The 25,275-nt window shown below is 43.6% G+C and overlaps 1 protein-coding gene across 9 annotated transcripts in view; it reads right to left on the bottom strand.

Annotated features, from left to right (window-relative positions):
• Nucleotides 1–2,108: 2,108 nt before the first annotated feature.
• Nucleotides 2,109–25,275, bottom strand: part of SLC4A8 (solute carrier family 4 member 8) — a 79,431-nt gene continuing 56,264 nt past the window's right edge. For 4 of the 9 annotated variants that reach the window (XM_060657567.3, XM_060657562.3, XM_060657563.3 and 1 more), the window contains exons 20-25: nt 21,606–21,674; nt 20,152–20,325; nt 17,003–17,140; nt 10,913–11,004; nt 8,669–8,776; nt 2,109–7,501 (exon numbers count right to left, since the gene is read on the bottom strand). In XM_060657567.3, the coding sequence (XP_060513550.1) occupies nt 7,489–7,501; nt 8,669–8,776; nt 10,913–11,004; nt 17,003–17,140; nt 20,152–20,325; nt 21,606–21,674 (594 nt within the window). In that variant the 3' untranslated portion in view covers nt 2,109–7,488. The remainder of the gene's footprint in view (nt 7,502–8,668; nt 8,777–10,912; nt 11,005–17,002; nt 17,141–20,151; nt 20,326–21,605; nt 21,675–25,275) is intronic. The other 5 variants (XM_060657568.3, XM_060657564.3, XM_060657566.3 and 2 more) reach the window with 3 other exon arrangements.

The raw sequence follows: 25,275 nt of genomic DNA, 5'->3' as shown, positions 1-25,275 counted from the left end.
CTGCTGAAGGAACACCCCTTGACTGCCATAGTTTTTACTGCTTGAATTTCACTCTCAGCTAGTTGGCCCAGGAGTGGCCCCAGTCCCAACGGTCTGGTCGGGACCTCCAAGGTGACCTGCTGAGGGACCCATCACATCCTCAAACCTGGGAGTCTGATTTGGAGACACAGACCCAGTGAAGGTGAAAGAACGTGGAGGTGGTCAAGGCTGTGGTGGGTCAAAGAGACACTAATGTTGCCGAGGAGCTAGTGTGGATGAGCATTTACACAGTGAAGGCTGAGAAATCAGCTGGCCGGAAGTGAAACAGACGCCAAGAGCCGAGTCGGGCCAAGGCGAAGCATGATGTTCAACCCTGCCTTGTGTGTCAGAATCGTCTGAAGAGAATCTAACAGGTATGAGTGCCTGCACTCATACCCAGAGGTTCCATTTAACTGGTGTAGAGTGGGAACCAGGCACCATAGGTTCGAAATCTCCTCAGATGAATCTCAGGTCAAGTCAGGTGGAGAGCCACTGACCTTCAGTGAGGTTCCGGCTGCTCTGCGGGAGGCCCCTGCTTCGGGCACTCCTGCCTTCTGCAGCAGACGCTTCGGGATATTAAATCACGTCTAGCCTCTGCCTTATTCCCCGCAAGCAGAACCCTAATTCTGTACAGGTACTGGAGCACCAGCACGGTCAGGGAAGATGAGCCCAACCCCAGAGAATACAGCCTCAGTGGTCCAAGCTACACAAGGGAATCCGTCCCTTTTCCCATCTGAGAGATGGCAGGTGGCTCAGTGCTGACCAATGACATGGTGGGGGGCTCTGGGGAAAATTTTCCCCTTTGAAAGAGAGAGAAGCTGGAGAAATGCCCTTCTCTCTTGCTGCGTTTGGCTGATGTGATGCCTGGAAATTCTGGAGCCATCCCGTGATGACGATGAGGGGAGAGCCGAGAGAACTGCAGAGAACACGACCAGAGTCCTGATGTGATTGCTGCCGCATTTACCACCAGGCACCGCCTCCCTCCAGATTTCTTGTTACTTAACTATGTGCTTACCATGGGCCGCGTGCCATTCCAAGCACTTTTCACGTATTACTTAATGGAACCCTTCCCAAGCCTGAGGCTAGTCCTTGGGACACGAGAAGGCTAAATGCTCCCCCCCAACCCCTCCCAAGCCCGCATCAGAGCCGGCCCCAGGTCCTGCACAAGCAGCCTTCCCATCCGCTGCCCATTACTCGATGCAATTTCAGCATGGATCTCCGAGACAAAATGACATAGTGTGTACACCGTCAGTATGTTTTCGAATAGCCAAAAGACAGCAAAAGCCCCCAGAGCTAGTGAGTTCTAGGTCCATCGTCCAACTTGGCCTTATTCTCCTTAATATTCACACTGCGCTCTGTGCTCAGGGTGCCCTCACGTGGTGCCTTTCTAGGAACTCCATGGTGCTTGCTGACTGGCTCTCCCCACACCCTTGCCTTTCACCCACTCACTGGTCTCTCTGTTCTTACGCCATTGCCTCCCTCTTCCCCTTTTCTCCAACCTTCCAACGGTTGGATTTGAGAAGAAGATAAATGGGGCACCCCCATTCCCCCCCAAACCCAGAACACTCCAAGTGATAGCGATTGTTAAAATCTTGATTTCTTTTATTTTTTTTTAAGGGAGGAGTAACTTCTTTTTTTTTTTTAAAGTAATCTCCACACCCAATATGGGGCTCGCACTCATGGCCCCGAGATCAAGAGTCACATGCTCTCCCAACTGAGCCAGCCAAGCGCCCCTAAAAATCTGGATTTCTAGGCAGTAGAGTCCTTAAATATTAGCAGTCGCTCTCGTCAGCCCGGTTGTATCTCCAAGGTGGGCTATCTTTTCCTGCTCTCCTGTCCCCCACCCCAAACATAAGTCTAGGCAGTCCCCAGGGAAAGGGCCCTAAGAGCCTCCCTCCGTGGCTCTGCCCCAAGGACTGCGCGGCGTCGACCCCAAGGAGGTGCATGTGCCCTGCTTAACGCACGCCCAGCAGACACCCCTCCCTCCTCTCTCCACCACCTTCGTGACCCCCCTTCACTCTTTCCCACCTTCTGAAACTGGCCGGCATTGGCTCAGCCCCTTGGTTCGGGCTCAAAAAATACCACAGGTGTGAACAGTTTACACAGACTTTATTTTTCACCCACTGAGCACAGGAAGGTCTGGGCAGGCAGAGGTGTCACAATCACCTCCCCTGGCTCACAGACACACACCGTGAGACCTGGTGGCAAGGGAGAGGGTCCTATTCCTACCACAGATTGCTATGGGATTATCACAACAACACATTTGTTCTCGGTTCTATTTACACCATGGAGGGTGGAGAGGGTCCATTTCTTACACTAAAAATATATACTTTGGAATCTCTAAAACAAAAATATCTCTATCTCTACACGAGACCTACTAGAAAGAAGAACATAGAAAACAAGAGAAATGTACCAGCACCTCGAGTTGTCCCCTTCCGCGGGAAGCGTGCTCTGCTCTCCACCTGACACCATTCGCTTAGGGCAGCCGTATCTAACCAATCAGACAGACAGAGATCAACATGAGGGAGGCTCAGCATCTTGGAGGAGGGAATATGGGAGAAAGGAGTGGGGAAGAGGATTCTGGCCTCTTTTGCAGAAGGAGTCATTGCACATTCAGTTTGGTACTTCTGCTTCCAGCACGATCGCATGTATGAAAACCTGCACGTTGGGGTCCATTGCAAACCTGCTAGAGAAGCCCAAGTTACTTCCTGCCGGGCTTGGAGACATGCCGTGGGTAGCTTTTCTCTCTCTCTCTCTCTCAGGAAATATTAACGCCATCAGCTCGAAGAAAGCCTTCTGTACTCTCCAATGCTGAAAGTGGGTTAGGTGTAAGAAAAATGCCATTCCTTTTCAGAAGGATCAGAAACCATTCCGTTCCCTTTGAGCACAGAACGTCCTAGAGGAATTTTGCCTATGGATGAATCATTCCACTTTCTGAATTTTCCTATTGAAGAGACTCACATAACACTCCTTCCCTCTTTTCATGCTTCACGCACTGATACAGTTCCTTCACATCTCTTCTGGTTATGAAAATTAGCCTCCTTTCTAGCAAAGAAATGTTAACGGAGTCAGCTGCCCATTCTCTATAATTCGTGTAAGAGAACAAGGGCACCAAGAATCAAAAAGAGTAGATTTGGTTGAAAAACCACTCCGATTTGATTTGGGGATATCTTTTTCTGTTTCTATTAAAATATGGATGAGTGTGAGGGCTTGAGAATCTGTAGCCCCTCACCCCAAGCAAGGAAAACAGAAAGTCCCCTTTCTGCCCAACATCCTCACCTCTCTCACCACCCCCAACTGGTGGTGGGTTTTAGGACCTCTGACTGCCATCCAAGGAGGAGTTGAAAGACCGAGGCAGAAAGGAGAAGAAAGGCTGCTCGAGGAAGTGAGGAAGCCAAGGAAGCTGAGTCAGTAAAAGGGGCGGAACTTGGATGATGTCTCATTTGGCCAGTCAGAGCCCGCAGGAAGGATTTCTACATCACGGAGGCCTGACAGCCACAACCAAAAGAAAATCAAGAAGGCTGAGAACATTCAGTGCCAGGTTCCTGAATGTCCTGCCAGGATGTGGCTTGGAAACCTGAGACGTCCGAGGGAAACGCAGTGACAAGCCAGCAAAGACCGCTGAACAGTCCTAGGAGGCGGTGCTAACGCTCCTGTAGAAGAAGAAATGTAGAGGCTGAAGCAGCAGCAGAGAGGACACACTGGATGGGACTTCTGATGCCAGTTGAAAGGAAAGCCAGGGTCCCTACCTTCTCCCCTGCTTCAGGAAAACCTAGAGGCTCAGAACACGGACATTAAAGTTCATAGAGAAGACGCAGGGAGAACCGTTGGTTCCTCTGCTAAGAGGGAAGTCTGGAGAGCGAAGTGGGTAGAAAATAAAGTAGACTCGGGAACTGTCTTGTTTGGATGCCCAGAAAGCACAGAGACTTCTTGAAGGTCACAGCTCTCACAGCCTGAGATGTCAACCAAGCCTGAGACTTAGCATTTACCAGATTTTTACCAAAGATTTGTGACTAATTTAAAAGCCAATCACATCCCAGACAAAGAGAAATAGCAACTATTCACACCATCTTTTGGAATAAATGGTTCCCTGCCCCTCTATCCCAAAGGCAAATTTATATGACTAAGGAGATGGGGACAGGAGCTGTATGTGTAAACACCAGATCTCCCGAGAAGCCCGTCATCAGAAGTTGGAAATCTTATGTAGCCACAAAGAGCTAGCCTGCATTTTATGCAACCGAACGTATTTGGCAAGTTCATACTAGATTGCTGGGCTTTACCTTCTCTCTAGACCAACCCTTCCCTTAAAGGTCATGAGCTAGGAAGTAACCCAACCACTCAGCAACACCAGTTCTTACCATTAGAACCAAGATTTCACTTACCATCAGTTTCTTCAATCCCTGGCTTCCCTCTCTTCCTACTTTGACACCACCAGCCCATCAGGGCACCAGCCTGCAAACGCTCAAACCGTTCCTGAAATCTCCCTTGTCATGAAAGAGGTGGACTGCTTCTCTGGCCCAAGTAGAAACTGTCAGTTTCTACTTAACGTTGAGTTTAAACATCTTTTCCTATAGACTAATCTGCCTGTATTTGCCCTCAAGGTATTCTATCAGAGAAGTCTGAGAAGAGAACCCCTAGAGAGGGGAATGATCATGTTTTTTTGATGTCCCCCTCCCAGCTTAGGTACACAAAACTATTTAATAGCAGCAGTGACACCTCATGGACACACTCGTATTTGTCGATGAACACACATGCACACGCGCACACACACACACACACACATACACGCTGCTGCTGCTTCACCTCCACTCCCAGTTTCCTGTCCCCAACACTGCCCAAACTGACTGTGCCACCATAGCCACCGGCCACAGACCTGAGCAAGGAAGCATGCAGGTAGGACCGGGGTTGAGGGTTGGGTGGGGGCTGGGAAAAGGGAGACAATGAGAGTAGGGGGGAATGGTGTCTACCACTGAGATGTAGCAGAAATGAGGCTGGCTGTTATCTGAGAAAGATGTAATGGCCTAAAAGGATTGGCACAGGCTTCCAGAGTAACTAACGTTCCTACGGCGCAGTAACCTGGGAGGATGTGGCTCGGGAAGGCCTGAAAGTACACACATGGTCCGGTAACTGCACTGCACAGAGTTAATAAAGACAGGTTTCTGCTCTCGAGAGCCTACACAAGGAAGGCATCGTGAGACATCGATGAAATAGGAGAGAGATTTTTCTGAGTGATATTGCCACCTCACTTGTTGTACGATGGGCTCTTCCCTATCACATTCCTTCCAGCTGTGCTGAGACTAGGGGGACGGGAGAAGCAGCCACCAACCTTCCTACACAGAGGTGGCAGGAAAAGATGGAAAGGGACAAGATGGAGGAAGAAAGTGGGAGCGTTCTCAGGGGACGAGGAAGCCAAAGGAGGAGGCAAGCTCAAGGAAGCTGCCGGAGAGAGGCAGGGAAAGTCAGCCAGCAGGAAAGCTTTCCCCATTGACAGGTTGCCTTTTGATTTTCTACACTAGGTAGGTAAATGGGTACAATTATTACATTTCTCCTAAAGTGATCAAATGTGAAGCTTTGGTTCGCCAAGATTTTAATGCCCGTATAGTTCGAAGATGCATGCCTGTTCCTGTCTGCACTATATAAAGGGAAGCCAAGGCTCTGCATAAAACAGCCTTGTGAGCGGAAATTAGACAAACCAGGAGCAATACCCACAGTTCAATGGGATATCACTTTAATGTCCGCAAGTAGCATGATGTTTGGTCACGAGGCACTGGCACCGCCTTGCACACTGCTTGCTTACAGCAGGCATCCGTTCTGAGTGGTTGGTGTCCATCCTGTACCAGTTGTTAAATATTTTGAAAACCATCTGTGTATTAAAACAGGTGTGGTCCTAGGAGATGTGGAAATGGTCAAGAAATGCGGGATTCCTTCAATTTCAAAGGCGTAAGGAGTCTTACTCCAAGGAGCAAGGCCAGAATACACTGATATGTTTTAAGAGGCTAAGGAATGCAACATTCAATGAAGTTTTGTAGCCAACTCTTCACCTACGAAAGGAGAGGAACGTGAAAGAACATCCCACTGTACAAAGGTCTTCCAGGATGGAAAACTGACAGGATCGAATTCCCTGGGTACCGACACGCTTACTAGTCACATTCTGTGCACAAAGGAAGGGAAGATATACACACTGGAGTCCAAACCCTTGATATTCATTGCAACAGAGAAAAGAAGAGAGAAACTATAAATATAGTTTTCAACCAAATACCAAAATTAATCTCACCACTTACAGTTCATTTCCCAGTGTGGTCTTTTACATCTGAGAGTCATACATCTGTCAACCGAAAGAAATTCATGATGATGAAGAAACCACATGGCTGAAGGTGGTTTTGGTCCATTGAGTTGATGACGGTTCGCTACTAAGGCAGCTAGGGAGACATTACGTAAGCACTTGGATCTCTCCAGGAGTGGAATCAGAATGCGTCCTCAAGAGACAGCGGCAAGACATGGATGTTTCCACAACGTGGCCAGTAAAAACACTTTATCTCTCTTTCTGCTCACAAACAACTATCATCAAACCTTTCGCAGGTGTCTAGAAAGCAGACGCCACGACAACTCTTCAGGCTAGGAAGTCCTTCCTGGTATCTAAACCAACTCCTTCTGTAGCAATCGAAGCTCGTTCTCTTGGTCTATCCTTAGCGAAACCAAGAGAAGCTGCTCATCCTCGCTTATCATTATCTATTTCCCCCGACCTTCTTCCTGTCTGAGCTAAACAACTCCGGTGTCCCTCATGGCCCTTTCATCATCCAAGGCTCTCACCGAGTCACACAGGCTGCTGCTAGGGAGCGATAAAGATGCTTCGGAGGCAGAGGCATCTTCTGGCTGTGGTGGTGGGCCCCTGCCGATGCCCAGGTTGCCGACCGTCCTAACGGCAGACCCTCCTGACAGCCTCTGGGTCTGACCAGCATCCCCCAGAGTAGGCATCAAACCCAGGCCCAGGGCTGCCTGGGAGCCTGAAGATTCTACAGGGCGGGAGAGCCTTCCCTTTTCTCTCTGCTCTCCTCCTACTCCCCCATCCCATCCTTTAGGAAGAGGGAACTCATCGAAGGAACCCTCAGTGGCAGCATGGATCCATATGGCTCTGTTCACCAGCAGAGAGTTTCAGAGAAAATGTCTGGAAAATGGGAAGCTGGGTCTTCACTGGTGGCAATTCTGAAGAGAAAGAGAAAGGAAGAAGTACCAACAGGAGGTGGTCTTCTGCTTCACGTCCACATCTGGTGACTGGCTGCTGGTATGGGGATAGCTGGGTGCCCTCCAGTGCACAGCACGGGTAACTGAATGCTTCGGCATGGCTTTGACATGACCACGGGCAGGGCCAGACTCGGTCTTGCTTCTTCTCTGAGAGACTCACATCTTCTCTGTAACCAGAACTTCCCTGAGGCACCTCACGGCCCAAATCTTCCTTCCCAGCAAAGACTTTTAGTTGAAGAGACTGAATAAAAGTGTTACAATTAGACAAAAAGGGAACACATGATTCATTCCTGCTTTTAACACAACACTTTGAAGATGTCACCACAATTTGGATCTGGCTATATTTTAAGTTCATTTACAAGTAGACTAGTTCTCAACTAAAAATAACCATGTGCGTTATACATTTCGACAGCTGCCTGGATTTTCCTCTGAAGGAAACAAGATTCTATATTTCACTCACATTCAGCACAGATTTATTTTAACCCATTCGATGAAGGAATAACCTCCCACTACCACCCACTGGTGGCTGTGACTTTTCAAAGTACTTCAGCTCCTCCTCAGAGCATTCTTATGAGTGAGGCAGTTAGTTATTATTATCCCCATTTTACCGCTCAGTAAACTGAGTGCCAGAAACAGTAGCCTACCGGGTTACACACGGAAATAAATAGTTAGACCAGGCCCCCTAATTCCTGGCCTACTGCTTTTTTTTTTTAACTAGAAAAGTTGCCTTTAATAAGACCTAAGATTTTGCCTTTAATTAAAGGCTGACTTCTTAAAATGGTGTTTGGACTAAATTATTCAAGTAGTTTGGGTACATAGCCACCCTCGCTCGGTGCAGGCAAAGATGCCTCAAGTCCTTGCATTTTCTTCAGCAACCTGATTAAACTTGATCTATGCTATTGGCAAATGATACACAGAATTTTCATTTCCAAAATCGGAAACCTGTTTATAGTTTAATATTTCAAATCTTTCCTTGGCAACAGTTCTCATTATGGAATGACTGAAATAGGTGGAGTCTGTATTGGCATGATCGACACTCTCTGGACATTCTGGCCATTTTCCAGTTTGTGTGGTTCCGGTAACCAGAGAGATTTTGAAATGGGAACTTTTGGAAAGAGGATTCAGGTGACTAGAGAAAGGCAATGTATACATCCACATACTCCTTGGTTTGGGGACTGGCTGTGTAAATGGGCAGCTCAAAACAGCACATCTGTGCAAATAGTTAAAAAAACATTTTTTTCCTTTTCTGAGGCATATAGCAATTCACCTGGGGTTAGGCACCAGTCCCGGAAGGGATATTTTTTTAGACAAATTTAATTTTACAACTTAGATATATTTTACTTTCAACATGATTGCTATTTTTAAAAGCACAAAATAAATAAAAATCAGCAACTATAGTTCTCTTTACCTCTTCTCCTTTGTATTTCCAGAGTTCATACTGAGAGCTTTCCAGACCGTAGTTTTAGGCATTTCATCAGATATATTAATCTCAGAGGGGTCACATCTGAAATCAATGCTTAGGACAATAAACATAGGACACACAAATAAAATACGTATCTCGGTCTATAGTGATCACACCCCACCAGGCAGGAAAGAGTAGGTCTGAGGGGGCTCAGCTAACAGTTCTCAGCAGCACCAGGAGCCAGGTGGTTGGAATGTAGAGAGGCAAGGTGGCCTACGAGGTGGTGCTGAGAGCTGGGCTGCTGTGCCATGTGGCAGGCAGCCATGCCACAGCCATCCTGCCCTGACAGTGCTATGATGTCAACAGGAGCCTCAGGAGCTACCCCCTACTGAACGCTCGCTGTGTGCTAGGCTCGCTGTGTGCCAGGCATGGTGCTAAGCAGTCTTCGTTGGTTTTCTCACTTACATGGCCAAATGCTTGCCATTTGTAGCTAACAAAGCACTCGTTACAATATCTTCACTATCAATCAGAGATGATTAACATCCTCATTTTGAAGGTACAGAACCAAAGCTCTCAGAACTAAGTGATCACCCAAGGTCAAATGTCAGTAAGAGGACAATCAAGGCCTTGAATCGAGTCCTTGGTCTCCTAGAAGCCCAGAGTACTAAGAAATTTTCTACAAGCCAGTCTCTTTTTAAAGGGCCAAAAGATGGGGCGCCTGGGTGCCTCAGTTGGTTCGGCATCCGACTTCAGCTCAGGTCATGATCTCATAGCTCCTGAGTTCGAGCCCCATGTCGGGCTCTGTGCTGACAGCTCAGAGCCTGGAGCCTGCTTCGGATTCTGTGTGTCCTTCTCTCTCTCTTTCTACTTGTCCTCTGCTCACACTCTGCCTGTCTGTCTCTCTCTCTCAAAAATAAATAAACATTAAAAAAATTTTTTTTTTTAAATCAAACTCCTAGGAACAGACAGTGGACTGGTGGTTACCAGAGGCTGGGCAGGTGGGGTGGAAGGGGAGATAGTGATCAAAGGGTATAAATTTGCAGTTATAAGGTGAATAATTTTTAAAGACCTGTATACAGCATGGTGACCATAGTTGATAGTAATGTACTGTATACTTGAAATCTGCTAAGAAAGTAGATGTCAAGTGTTCTCACCACAAAATAAGGAATGATAACTGTAAGAGGTAATGAATATGTTATTACTTTGATGACAGTAACCATTTCACAATGTGTCCAGATATCAAAACACCATGTCGTGCACCTTAAATATATTTTTTTATTTGTCAAAAGTAAATAAGTCAAAATTGAAAAAAAAAAATCCCAACGACGTGACTTTCCCCATCTTCCCCTCAGTATAAACCACAATGGATTCAATGATTTGGCAATAAATTATCCAGGATCTAGATGACCCAGATCCCCTCTCTCTTCCTTTTCTGCCCCCTCTCAGCCTCTGGGCTTCTTTCAGCTTATGTGTACCTCTTCCACAGTGGAAACAAAATGCCGGGAATAAAACCACTAACGGACCAATTTAGTGTCCCGTGTCCCGTGGTGAGCAATAGCTTAGCTAGAGAAGGCAGCTAAGAGCCTTGGCAGAAATTAAGGAATTTGGGGGACCCCAGTTTGGTTCCCCCTTGGCTCCTAGGACCACAGATGCCATGAGTCAAACTGAAGGGGCTGCCTCTGCCCCTAGACAAAGGCTTGCCCAAGCATGGGAATTCCACAGGCTGAGGACTCTCTGGAAACAAAGGCCATATCCTATTCATCTCCGGAAAATGGCAGAGAAAGGCAGAGGGAGCACTGATCTGATGAATACAAAGACTAGGGTTTGTCTCTTAAGCTTTCTACTTAGCAGCATTGTGACCTTGGGGAAATTACCTAAAGCCATCCAAGCCTCAGTTTCCTCATTGGACAAAGGTGGGTAATGAGGCTTTTATCAGAGAGCTGCTGCAAAGATCAAATGAGAATACATAAGTAAAGCTTCCAGCACAGTCCTAGCACAGAGAAGACGCTCAGTATGTGGGCTCCCTTACCTCTGTTCTCCTTTCCCAGCATCTGGGGTGGTACCTGGCGTCTAGCAGGTGCTCAGTAAAGCATGGAAGGAAAAGGTGTTTTCCCAGGTTGGAATGGAGAGGCTGAACGTTAGCTCTTTATACCAGTGATCGCATTTGTGACCACCCCCACCACAAAGCCAGATTGTTTCTAGAACAACCAAAAAAACAGTCAACTCCTTGTGGATTTTGGGGAGTTTTACCTGAAACTGTTGTTCTTTCCAGGACTACTTAGTAACTTCCTGCTCTCTAAGGGGAACTTGTCTCCCCCCATTTCTAACATCTTCTCAGCCTCCTGCAAGAGAAGACGACATTATATCTGAGACCAAGGAAAACCATGAGTCTACACCACCCATTTTTCTCTTACCATAATTTCTACCTAATTTCTCTCACGTTTATTATGAAAGAGTGTAATTATGTTCTTTCATAGATCTGACTCATCACAAAAAAAAGACAACCAGATATTTGTACCTGGGGAATAGTGTTTTTTAAAAGAAGAAAGAAAATGAATTTGAATAAGCCTCTAGATCCAACTACCAATTTACTAGAAACATAGGGGACAGAAGAACATGTTAAATGACACCAAGGGACATAGGTAGTAAAATCTAAATGATGGGAAATCCTACAGGTCAGAGGCCTAGTTTCTTCAACAAAAAGAAAAAAAGATAGAAAGGGACCCTTAAAGAAATTTGAGGAACATATCAACTGCTGCAATATTTAGGCCTTATTTGAATCCTGAGTCAAACAGATTATTAAAAAAAATAATAAGGCAATTGGGAAATATGAATACTGACTGTTCTTTCTACTTTTGCATTTATTTGAATGTTCTATAACAAAATGTTGTCTTAAAAAAGAATCCCACTAATTTAAAGAAAATAATTACAGAGAAAAAAATACATACAAAGATGTTTGAAGTAGTATATTTAATAATATATCCTAAAACAACTGTAAATTTTCACAAGGGAAGAAAGTTTAAATTAATTATGAGAAAACACTATAGAATATTATGCAGCCATTAAAACAATAAATATGATTATCTATTATATAGACACATAGAAACATGAAAGTGTCATGAAATCAAGATGAGAAGAAAAAATCAGAAAAAAATACCTCCCCCACACAAATAAACAATTATTACAGTTACATGAAAACTATGTTGAGGACGTAAAGAGAACATAAAGAAATGAACATAAATATTGGATGCTGATGTGCAATTTTGGGGTGAAGTCTTCATTATTTTTCTTTCATTTCATTTTCAAAATAACTTTATAAAGTAAAACATGTATTAACAAATACATATTGGGGCGCCTGGGTGGCTCAGTTGGTTAAGCGTCCAACTTCGGCTCGGGTCGTGATTTCCCAGTTTGTGAGTTCGAGCCTTGCGTCAGCTCTGAGCTGACAGCTCAGAGCCTGGAGCCTGCTTCAGATTCTGTCTCTCCTTTTCTCTCTCTCTGCCCTTTCCCCACTCATGCTCTGTCTCTCTCTGTCTCTCAAAAATGAGTAAACATTAAATGTGAAAAAATAATTTAAAAAAATACATGTTTACTTCAGAAACTTTGGAAAAATATGGAGTACAATGTTTACCAGCCACTTCAAACTTAACATCCCAAAGAGATGCCTTGGTTTTTCTCCCAAACCTGCTTCATAAGTAGCATGACCGCTCAACCAACTGTTCATGCCAAAAATCTAAGAGTTGTCCTTGATTCCTCTCATGCTTGCTATCCATTAGCAAAGCCTGTCAACTCTGTCTTCCAAATAAGTCCCAAACCAGCCACTTCACCACTTCTCCCCTAACGTAGGGCACCTTCACCTCTTGCTTGAGCTATTGTCACAGACTTCTAACTAGTGTCCTGCTACCTCTCTCCCTTACAGGCTCCTTGGCTTTCTTGTATTCCTTAAGCACACTGAGCTCATTCTTGCTTCAAAACCTTGGCATTTGCCATGCCCCTGGCCTAGAATGTTCCTACTCCCAGATAGTCTCACGACTTGCCCTCACTTTATTCAGATTTCAGCTAGGATGTGTCCTTAGAGTCCTCCCTGATCACCCTAAATAGAGTAACTCCCTCACCCCTTACTTTCTTCTTAAAACATATCACTACTGGGGCACCTGGGTGGCTCAGTTGGCTAAGAATCTGCCTTTGGCTCAAGTCATGATCTCGAGCCCTGTGTTGGGCTCTGTGCTGACAGCTCAGAGCCTAGAGCCTGCTTTGGAATCCGTGACTCCCTCTCTCTCTGCCCCTCCGCCACTCATGCTCCGTCTCTGTCTCTCAAAAAAATAAATGTTAGGGGCGCTTGGGTGGCTCAGTCGGTTAAGCGTCCGACTTCGGCTCAGGTCACGATCTCGCGGTCCGTGAGTTCGAGCCCCGCGTCGGGCTCTGGGCTGACGGCTCAGAGCCTGGAGCCTGCTTCCGATTCTGTGTCTCCCTCTCTCTCTGCCCCTTCCCCGTTCATGCTCTGTCTCTCTCTGTCTCAAAAATAAATAAACGTTAAAAAAAAATTTTTTTTTAATAAATAAATGTTAAAAAAAAAAGTATGGGAATGCAAGCTGGTGCAGCCACTCTGGAAAACAGTATGGAGGTTCCTCAAAAAGCTAAAAATAGAACTACCCTACGACCCAGCAATTGCACTACTAGGCATTTATCCAAGGGATACAGGTGTGCTGTTTCAAAGGGACACATGCACCCCCATGTTTATAGCAGCACTATCAACAATAGCCAAAGTATGGAAAGAGCCCAAATGTCCATCAAGGGATGAATGGATAAATAAAATGTGGTGTGTGTGTGTGTATGTGTATATATATATATATATATATATATATATATATATGCACAATGGAGTATTACTTGGCAATCAAAAAGAATGAAATCTTGCCATTTGCAACTACATGGATGGAACTGGAGGGTATTATGCTAAGTGAAATTAGTCAGAGAAAAACAAAAATCATATGACTTCACTCATATGAGGACTTTAAGAGACAAAACAGATGAACATAAGGGAAGGGAAACAAAAATAACAAAAACAGGGAGGGGGCAAAACAGAAGAGACTCATAAATATGGAGAACAAACTGAGGGTTATGGGAGGGGTTGTGGGAGGGGGGATGGGCTAAATGGGTAAGGGGCACTAAGGAATCTACTCCTGAAATCATTGTTGCACTATATGCTAACTAATTTGGATGTAAATTTTAAAAAATAAAAAATAAAGTTTAAAAAAATTTAAAAAAACATGTCACTACTTAAAATTTTATATAACTCAGGAAATAAATGTATGTATGTACATACGTATGTATGTACAAGCATACCTCAGGGATATTGTAGGTTTGGTTCCAGACTACCACTATAAAGCAAAGCAAAGCAATTTTTTGCTTCCCACTGCATGTAAAAGTTACGTTTGTGCTATACTATAATTTATTAAGTGTCTAAAAGACATGAGGTCTAAAAACAACGTACATGCCTTAATGAAAAAATACCTTATCGCTAGAAAATGCTAACCACCATCTAAGCCTTCAGTGAATCATAAATACTACTCACATATCACCATAAAAATATAATAATAATGAAAAAGTTTCAAATACTGCAAGAGCTGCCAAAGTATGAGACAGAGACACAGAGTGAGCAAATGTTGTTGGGACAATGATGCTGATGGATTCACTTGATGCAGGGTTTCCAAAAACCTCCAATTTGTACAAAACACAATATTTATGAAATGCAATAAAGTGAAGCATAATAAAACAAGGTAAGCCTGTGTGTGTGTGAGTGTGTAATTTTTAAATTTTGTTTATAGAGTTTTGGGATGCTTGACGGCCAAACATTTTGTGTAGTGATTTTCAGCAATCTTTAAAGTTTTCCTCCATTGCTTTTGTGCATCGAATTGTTAAAGCTTATTTAATAATAGAAAACACAGGGCGCCTGGGTGGCTCAGTCGGTTGAGTGTCCGACTTCGGCTCAGGTCATGATCTCACACTCCATGAGTTCGAGCCCCGCATCAGGCTCTGTGCTGACAGCTCGGAGCCTGGAGCCTGCTTCAGATTCTGTGTCTCCCTCTCTTTCTCTGCCTCTCCCCTGCTCATGCTCTGTTTCTCTCTGTCTCAAAAATAAATAAAAACATTAAAAAAATTTAATAATAGAAAACACATAGAACAATGTAACAGAATTAAGTGTCCAGAAATAAACCCATGCATATGCAGTCAACTAATATTCAACAAGGGAGCCAAGAGCCTTTGGTGGAGAAAGGACAGTCTCTTTAATAAATGTTGCTGGGAAAACTGGATATTCATAAGCTACACCATTCACAAAAATCAACTCAAAATGTTATTAAACACTTAAATGTAAAACCTGAAGCAGTAAAACTCCTTGAAGATAGGGAAAAGATAGGGAAAAGACTCTGACATTGTTCTTGGCAATGATTTTGTGGATAGGACACCAAAAGTACGAGCAACAAAAGCAAAAATAAATAAGTGGAATGACATCAAATTAAAAGCTTCTGTGCAGCAAAAGAAATAGTCGATAAAATGAAAAGGCAACCTATGGAATGGGAGGAAATATTTGTAAACCATAGATGGTAAGGAGTTAATACCATAGATGGTAAGGAGTTAACTCCTGGTAAGGAATTAATATCCAAAATATATAAGGAATACATACAACTCAATAGCAATAATAATAATAACCCAATTTAAAAATAGGCAAAGGACCTAAATAGACATTTTTCCAAAGAAGATATACAAATGGCCAGAAAGCACATGAAAAGGTACTCAACATCATTAATAATTAGTGAAATTTAAATCAAAACCACAATGTGGTATCACCCTACACCTGCCAGAATGGCTATTATCACAAAGACGAGAGATAAGTGCTGGTGAGGATATGGAAAAAAGGGATCTCTTATGCACTGTTGGTGGCAATGTAAATTGGTGCAGCCACTATAAACGTTTTTCAAAAAATTAAAAATAGAACTACCATATGATCCAGCAATCCCACTTCTGGGTATACATCCAATGGAAATGAAATTACTATCCTGAAGAGATATCTGCAGCCCATGTTCACTGCAGCATGATTCATAATAGCCAAGGCATGGAAACAACTTAAGTGTCCATCAGTGGATGAATGGACAAAGAAAAGGTGTATATATACAATTGAATATCATTCAGCCATAAAAAAAGAAGGAACTCCTGCCATTTGCAACAACATGAATGAAACTTGAGGGTATCATGCTAAGTAAAATAAGTCAGAGAAAGACACATACTATATGATCTCACTTACATGTGAAATCTAAAAAACAAAACAAAACAAAAACAAAACTGAAGTCATAGAGACAGAGAACAGACTGGTTGTTGCTGGGGTGGGGGAAAAGGGTGAAGGTGGGTGAAGGGGACAAACTTTCAGTCATAGGACGAGTAAGTTCTGGGGATGTAACGTACAGCATGGTGACTATAGTTAACAAGGCTGTATTGTGTATTTGAAAATTGCCGAGAGAGTAAATTTTAAAAGTTCTCACCACACACACAAAAAGTGTGACTATGTGAGGTGACAGATGTGTTAGCGAACCCTACTGTGGTGATCATTGCACAATATATAGCTATATCAAGTCGTTATGCTATATACCTTAAACGTACACAGGGCTATGTGTTTATCATATCTCAATAAAGCTGGAAAAAATAATACAAGATTTCAAAAACTCAAGATATTAGAAAAAATGTCATTTAAAATGCATTTCAAAGGACCCTATTTCAGGCACTAACTGTATTTGGAAACACTTTCCGGCTCATTCATTTCTTGGTCTGGGATTTTCGTTTTGCTACACATCCATTCTTGGCACGTACAGGCCATTGATTGAGGGTCCATTGTATGGACAGCAGATGCCAAGCGCTGAGGGAAATGAGGAAGGACAGAAAGTCCTATGCAAGTTGTCTTTGCATGGTGCCAACCACAATACCATCTGCCATTAGGTACATGACAGATAATAGGTTTTGTATAGTTGTCAAATTAGGCCTTTTAGGAGAACACGAACCCTTAGATCTGATAATAAGAACAGACTCTATGTTCATATTGTAAGCATGAACCTGGTGAGTAGACTGTAGACAAAGGGAAACACAACGGGTTATCGTGTCTAAAAATAAAGGACAGATAGGGACAAGAATCCTTGCTCCATTCTCGGCTAAAAACATCTTTGGAGTAATCTTCCTAACTCCTAAATATAACCCCTGGGATTCTAGACATGCTGACTTCTCATGTGGCCCTTCCTATGTTCTGTAATTTGAAGCTGCCCCCAAGTGTACAGTTGGTCCAAGAACTACGACCTCTTCCTCCTTGGCCTTCTTTTTGGCATCGTCCAGCTTCTTCTTTTTACTTTCAGGCATGAGATCATCTAACCAGCTCAGCTCTCGTTTAGAGAAACAGAGATCCATGACTTTCCTGACAAAGACCAATGCCAAAACCTGAAGAAAAATAAAGACAGGGGATGAAAAGAGCTCATTTTCTTCCCAGAGTTAAAAGCAAAGTCTTCACAGCACACTAGGACATGTCAAGGAAAATCAAACTAATAATAATAATAATAATAATAATAATAATAATTGCCTGTTATTGAGTGCCTTCTTTGTACCAGATACTAAATAGTCACCTTCGTGTTTTATATACAATATTTTATTAAACTATCATCATAACAACCCTACAACTTAGAAAGCAACCAACTTAATTCCCTCCTTGAAAAGAGAAACCCTTCATCCTCAGATGGCCCTAAGAGTTGCCCTTCCCTGTCATGGGATGAGCAGGAAGGGTTGCTGGGCAGCAGTGGGCTGGAAAGCCTTTGCGGGAGCACAGCTATGGTGAGGCCAGCTGCACCCAGCCCAAGCATGCCTCACCATGGGATGAAGGGACCTTGAAGGATCATCTCAATTCCCTCTGATCCTCTGCCTATACATTTCTGGGCAAACTCCTTGCTTTATGCCTGCATCATGAATCACTAGTGTTTTTTGTCTCCGCCCTCTGGTCTGGCCTGACACTCATTTTATAAATGAGGATACTGAGGCTCAGGGAATAGAAAGTGACTTGCCTCTAATATCTGACAGCTAATTTCCTCAATTTTACAGGACAGGGTGTATCAACTGCTGTTCCACTTTTTTTCCCCCATAAAAGGCCATTTTTGCCAAAGGGGAATTCATAATAACCCAGAATGACCTGCCTGGATTGACAGGTGCTCACTAGCTACATCTGGTGGCTTAGGGAAGGAATGAGGCAAATCAGGCTTACTACCTTCAATCATATTTCTCCCTCATTTCCATAACTATTTCCTCAACAAATCCAAAATTGATGGTATCCCTCCCAAGAAGTTGTCAGGAATTTGCTGTTTCTTTAACCAAATGGTCAACCCCTGAATATAACACTTAAATGCAGAAACCTATGTGTACTCTGACAAAATTGAGAAACCCATCAGGAGGTATATATGCAGAAGATTAGAGAAAAAGAATTCCCTGACCCTAGTTTCTTCACCTTTGAATATTCTCCCAGTAAGACAGAGCTCAAAAGTCCCTAAACAAATACCAAACATTAGCCTCATTGACTTTTCTCTCTAGAGGCCCACCCTTTGGGTAGTTTTCAAACAGCCCACAATTCTCAGCGTTCCCGTGACACAGGGTGAGCCAGAGAGAGGAGGCAACAGGAGGAGAAGATGAGACAGTGTGCTGGTCAGGTGGCAAGAATTTCATCACCATCCCAGTGGCAGGAAGCAGCCTATCACCTGTTACACCATACACAGTTCAGGTTCCCTGGTCCCTTTTCCAAAGCCTCTGCCTCAGTTCGAAAGAAGGTACAGATGTCCCAGTCACTTATCAGTGATGGACCAACCTCTTCCTCTCTTCCAGTGGCTTAAAACAGTGCATTTCCACCACTTTAGACACTTCTGACTGTAATAAATTCTAAACTGGAACTATAATATGCAAATTATTATAAACATGAAGAATCCTCTCCATGTCAGATTCATGAGAGAGAAGACAGAGAGAAAGAGAGAGAGAGAGAGGAAGGAAGGAAGGAAGGAAGGAAGGAAGGAAGGAAAAAAGGAAGAAGGAAGGAAGGGAGGGAGGAAGGCAGGCTGACAGACTTGAAAGTAAACATGGCAACCTGCTACACACATGTATTCACACCTCAAAGTCCCCAAATAATACTGCTCCTGCAAAAGACAAACAAAAAACTCACCATTAATAAGGGATTCATATCCAGAATATACAGAGAAATCCTAAAACTCAACAACAACAAAAAATCTGATTTAAAAATGGGCAAAAGGGGGCGCCTGGGTGGCTCAGTTGGTTGAGAGTCTGACTTCAGCTCGGGTCATGATCTTAGTGGTTCACGAGTTCACGCCCCGCATCGGGCTCTGTGCTGACAACTCAGAGCCTGGAGCCTGCTTCGGATTCTGTGTCTCCCTCTCTCTCTGTCCCTCCCCTGCTCATGCACTGTCTCTCTGACTGTCTGTCTCTCTCTCAAAAATAAATAAAAACATTAAAAATTAAAAATGGGCAAAGGACTTGAAAAGATAGTTCTCCAAAGAAAATATACAAAGAATCAATAAGCACATGAAAAGATGCTCAGCCCCACTAGGAAATGCAGATCAAAACCACAATGAGATAGCACTTCACACCGGTTAGGATGGCTGTTATCAAACAACAACAACGACAACAACAACAACCGAATGAACAAACAAACCAAACAAAAACCTCTCAAACAGAAAACAAACATTGGCAAATAGGAAACCTGTGTACTGCTGGCAGGAATATAAAATGATGCGACTGTTCCTCAAACAAGTAAAAATGGAATTACCATATGATCCAGCAGTCCACTTTTAGGTATATACCTCAAAGAACTGAAAGTGGGAACACAGATATTTGTACAATTCACGTTTACAGGAGCATTATTCCCAATTGCCAAAAATCGGGAGCAATCCAAGAGTCTATCAATGAACAAACAGATAAACAAAATGTGGCATATACATATACATATATATACATATATAAATACGTATATATACATAGGTACACATAGAGGAATATCAGTCAGCCTTTCAAAGAGAAATCCCACGCATGTTACAACATGGATGAGCCCCCTGGAGGCATTATGCTAAGTGAAATAAGCCAGCTACAAAAACACAAATGGTTTATGGTTCCACCCATATGAGGTACCTAGAGTAGTCAGAGTCAGAGACAGAAAACAAAATGGTGGTTGCTGGGGACTAGGGGAGGGGGAATGGGGAGTCATCGTTCAATAGGTACAGAGTTTCAGTTGTGCCAGAAAAGAACGTTCCGAAAACGTACAGTGGCAACAGTTGCACAGCAATGTAAGTACCTAATGCCACTGAACTATACGCTTGAAAATGGTTAAGATGGTAAATTTTATGTGGTGTGGGTTTCACCACTATTTTAAAAAATAAATAATAATAATTTTTTTAAAACTCACTCACCATCATTGGGAAGACAATGGCAGCCGGAGAGGCCTTGATGACCCAGAGTAGGACAAGGCAGGTCAGCTGAATGAGGGTGAAGAGGTGCACTTTGCGCAGGGGCACGTGCCGAAGATAGATAAAATCTGGCTGGTGCTTTGCAGGCATCCCAAAGAGCTTCAGACGGTCAAAGAACTGAAAGGAGGGAACCGGCATGTATTTTCAGGAGGTTTCTCTGGGTCAGAAGCCTTGTCAGGCCCATTCTCGTCTCTTATATCACCTGCTCTGAAAGGTAGGTAATACAGTTTCCACTGGACAGAATGGAAACTGAGTCTCAGAGAGGACAGGTAATTTGGCTAAGGGTTGGTAAATGACAGAATCAAAATTTAAATCCATCTTTTTTTTTTTTTAAGATTTTTTTTTTAAAGTAATCTCTACACCCAATCTGGGGCTTGAACTCACAACCCTGTGATTGAGAGTCACGTGTTTTACCTACTAAGCCAGCCAGGCACCCCTAAATCCATCCTTTCTAATTCTAGAATCAGAAAATGTCTTTCTTCTATCCCACACTGGCTCCTGTGAGATCTTTCTCAGGGAGTGCTGAATACAAAATAAGCCAGTTCCATATTTCTGCTTAGTATCAAAACCAAATCTCCTACTTGTTCTTTGAGGAGTCTGGAGCTTTTCATTGATTATTTATAGTAAGAAAATAAAATAAAACTTTATAACATTCTGGAGATAGAATATACGACCAGCGTTATATTAGCAATAAGAAAACAGAGAGCTAGAGGGATTGAATAACCTGCTGAAGGTCACATTAAAACTCAGGGGGTAAGAGTGACCACTGGATATTCCATAAAAACAAAGAGGAACCAGCCACCAATAGAAGAAGAAACTAAGTTATCATATCATCTGGGGTACCCAAATGATCGGTGCCCAGTCCTGATTTTCCATGCAGAGGACTCAGAGGAATGAGTTGATGGATGGGAAAAGGCAGAGTAGGGCAGGAAGTAATGTCTGCTTACCTGGAGCAGCCCCCACTACCAATCTCTTCACCAGCAGACCCCCAGTTGAGCTCCCTCTCTCACACTGTAGCCTAGCGCTAACACTAGTGTGGTCCATGTGTGGAAGCCAGTTTGGCTCTTGACAAGCCTTTCAGATCTAAGTTACTAGCATCTGACAAAGCACCTAGCAGTTAATAATACATGCCCAATAATTGTCTGTTGAATAATTAATGGATGACGGGTACCCTGAGATCAAGCCAGGTCATCCTATAAGTCTCTGTACCATCATCATGCCAACTTGACTGTCCAAATGACTTAGCGAATGTCCAAAGAAATATCTAAAATTCCAGTAAGACTAGGAAATAGTTTCTCAAGAATGGATTTGTGCTTTTCTGGGAGAGCTCTCCCTCCCTGGTCAGGACAGATGAGCGCCCAGTGCAAAAACACTGCCCTGGCAGAAGCATGCCATACCTGAATTCCTTGTAGAGAAGAAACTCCCATGTAGAGGAAAACTCCATAGAGTACTGGCATTGGGATAAACTGAAGACAAAAGGGCAGAAAGACCGGAAATTAAATTTGGTACCATAATGCACTCAAGACTACATAAATTTTTAAATCTCCAAGGAAACAAAGTCACAAAATCACCATGTAAACGTTGCATTAGTTTCTGCTGCCTTTGCATGATTTAGAAGTAGAAGCAAAACCAGAAGCTGACAATGATAAAAATTATTTTGTTCCGAAATGAAATGATTACCCATATGTGTAATCCAGCCCTAGTTAAATCCTAGGCCTCACATTTTATCCGTCAGGTTCTTTTTCCTCCATGGGGATGGGCAGACACACACACATCCCTCTTGTACAGAACCGATACCTTTCAAATTTTTTCTAATCACACAAGCAATCATCTCAGGGATTTGGTGTATTTTAACATGGACTATAAAGTTTCCTTTTTGCTAACCAGAGACTTGAGGGTAGAAATGGGGAGGTATCAGAGGGAGAATGATTTGGGGAGAAACAGCAACATTATTATATTGCACTTGAATATATATACGCACCTATCATATCACACCTAGCAATCTAGGTAATCTTCAAGGCAACTCTAGGAGGTAGGGAAATGAGGCCTATGGAATTAAGGCAAGGGAAGTCTCATAGCTGAAGACTAAACTTGACTTGCTTTTATTCTGAGGCTAAAGAACATTCTCAAACATAATTCTTCTCAGAACTAGAAAGTCCCCATTGGATTTTATGCTGTTTCAACTGTACAGTGAGTAGACATCTCAGTTTGGTGCTAGCCTTGCTTGTCAGAACTATTGAATGGTTTTCTGAAAGAATCCTTCTGAGCCAGTTCTAGGAAGGCTAGGCAATGCCTACTCCCATGGCTTCGTGGTTACCTTCCTGGAGGAGCAGCAATCTTTGGGCTCCTCCAGATGGCAGGCAGACCAGAGGTGGGAGCAGGGGCTGGGCTGGGGACAGAGAGTAGAAGGGGGCAGGGGGTATGAGGAGAGGTGGCGAGATTGGGTGGAAAGTAAGGAGCCAGGAAGATGGTTCCAAATCCTTTCCCATTTCTCTCAGTTGTCACCCCTAAATAGCACTTGCAGTGCAGGCTGGGGTGGTTGAAGATTCACCAAAAAAGAAGGGGAAAGGAGGCAAGGGAGCCAAGTAAGTGCTCCAGAATGTTTGGGGTTTGGTGTTACAGCCACAGAACTTTCCTTTTCACCCCATTTTTCCCAGACACAAGCCTTCCACCCACAAAACTAAATATTTTTTTCTCATGTTTGAGGTGTCTCCCATCTTTCAAAAAATCCTCTTTTAACCCCACACCTCACACCAGCCACTGCCTATTTTCCATTCCACTTCACAGAAAAATCTCTTGAAAGAGTTGTCTGCCCACGCTGTCTTTACTTTTCACCTCCTATTTACTCTTCACTCCCCTGTAATTCAGCCTCTGCCCTATCACTCCACTGAATCTGCTCTTGTCAAGTCATGTTAGGCCTCCTCATTGCCAAATCCAATGGCTTGGTTTAGTCTTCATCTTTCTAGACAGTTTCTAACCAACCCCTCCTTCTGGAAAAATTCCCCTCATTTGGCTTCCCTGACACCACGCCCTCCTGGTTTCCCTTCTACCTTTCTGGCAGCTCCTTCTGAGTCTCTGTTGCTGTCTCCTCCTCTACCCAACTTCTAAATATTGGAGCTCCTTAGACTCTGCTCTTCTTTCTGGTCCTACTTCTGTTTTACATCTACCCTGCTCCCTGAGCTATCTGATCTACTCCCATGGCTTTCAATACCACTAACTGCCGTTGACTTCCACATTTATATTTTTAATCCAGAGCCTCCCTCTAGCTTTTTCACTCAGTTGCTTCCTGGATATCTCACCCAAAATCTGTCCATAGCCCCACCACCTCTCACAAAATCATTTCCTCCTTCAGGCAGTCTTCTCCATCTTAAATATCACTACTCTCCATCCAGATGGTCAAGTCCAAAACCTGGAAGGCATTTTGATCTTTCCATTTTCCACACTCCATTCCACATCCAGTCAACCAGCAAGATCCTTGGATCTGCCTCCAAGATACACAGAAGACGTGCCTTTTATCCATCCCTGCTACCACCTTCTTTAGCCAAGTCACCATCATCTCCCACCTATAATATAGCCTCACTAGTCTCTCTGTTTCTATTTTTCCCAACCCTAAAAACTTATTCTCTAGATATCGCCAGAGTGATCTTTTAAAAATACTAAATGGGGGAGGGGGGTGCCTGGGTGGCTAAATCGGTTGGGTGTCCAACTCTTGATTTCGGCTCAGGTCACGATCTCACAGTTCATGGGACTGAGTGCCACATCGGGGTCCGCACTGACAATGTGGAACCTGCTTGGGATTCTCTTTCTCCCTCTCTCTCTGCCCCTCCCCGGCTTCCACGCATGCTCAAAATAAATAATAATAAATGTTTTTTAAAAAGAAAAAAAAAGTAATAAATAAAAATACTAAATAGATCATGTCCCTTGCCTGCTAAAACTCTTCAAAGGTTACCTTTACCAGACTCAACAAGGCCCTGCATGATCTGCCCCCACCTAGTCTTCACTCTCATCTCATTGTGTTCCTGCCTTGAGCCACATGGCCCTGATATTTCTTTTTTTTAATTTTTTTAATGTTTTTATTTATTTTTGAGACAGAGAGAGACAGAGCATGAGCAGGGGAGGGGCAGAGAGAGAGGGAGACATAGAATCGGAAGCAGACTCTAGGCTCTGAGCTGTCAGACAGAGTCCGATGTGGGGCTCGAACTCACGGACCACGAGATCATGACCTGAGCTGAAGTCGGACGCTTAACTGACTGAGTCACCCAGGCGCCCCGGCCCTGATATTTCTTAGTATACCTATCACTCCTTCCCATCTCAGGGCCTGCCTAGACTGCTTCTCTCCCTTCCCCCATGCCATCTCCCACCATCCATGGCATGACCAGTTCCATCTCATCTTAAATACCATCTCTGCAGAGAGGCCTTCTCCGACCACACGGACTAAAACAGCACTCCCTTAATTCTCTATAGCACCAGAGAGCACCAAATATTTCCATTAATCATTTATCATATTCTATAATTACTATGTTTGTTTTCTTTCTTTTCTTATCCTCCCCCTCCTCTTTTTTTTTTTTAAGATTTTATTTTTAAGTAATCTTTACACCCAACATGGGGCTCGAACCCACCACCCCAAGATCAAGAGTCACACCCTCCACTGACTGAGCCGGCCAGGCGCCCCTCGTTTTTGTGTTCTTAACTAAATTCCTTTTTTTTAAATTTTTTTTTAATGTTTATTTATTTTTGAGACAGAGAGAAACAGAGCATGAGTGGGGGTGGGGCAGAGAGAGAGGGAGACACAGAATCCGAAGCAGGCTCCAGGATCTGAGCTGCCAGCACAGAGCCCAACATGGGGCTTGAACCCACAAACTGTGAGATCATGACCTGAGCCAAAGTTGGATGCTTAACTGACTGAGCCACCCAGGTGCCCCTCTTAACTAACTTCCTTAACAACATCTTATCTGCTTTACTCTGCTAGAGTTAGCTCTTTCAGGACAGATATTTGTACATGTATCTGTTTGACTATCACTGTATTCCCAGAATTCCTGACACAAATCAGGCAGTCAATATCTATCT

Source organism: Panthera onca, chromosome B4 (genome assembly GCF_046562875.1).
Source record: "Panthera onca isolate mPanOnc1 chromosome B4, mPanOnc1 haplotype 2, whole genome shotgun sequence".
In the NCBI taxonomy this organism is placed as follows: Eukaryota; Metazoa; Chordata; class Mammalia; order Carnivora; family Felidae; genus Panthera; species Panthera onca.
The sequence above is the reverse complement of the archived record's forward strand: the minus strand, read 5'-3'. Positions and strand labels throughout refer to the sequence as shown.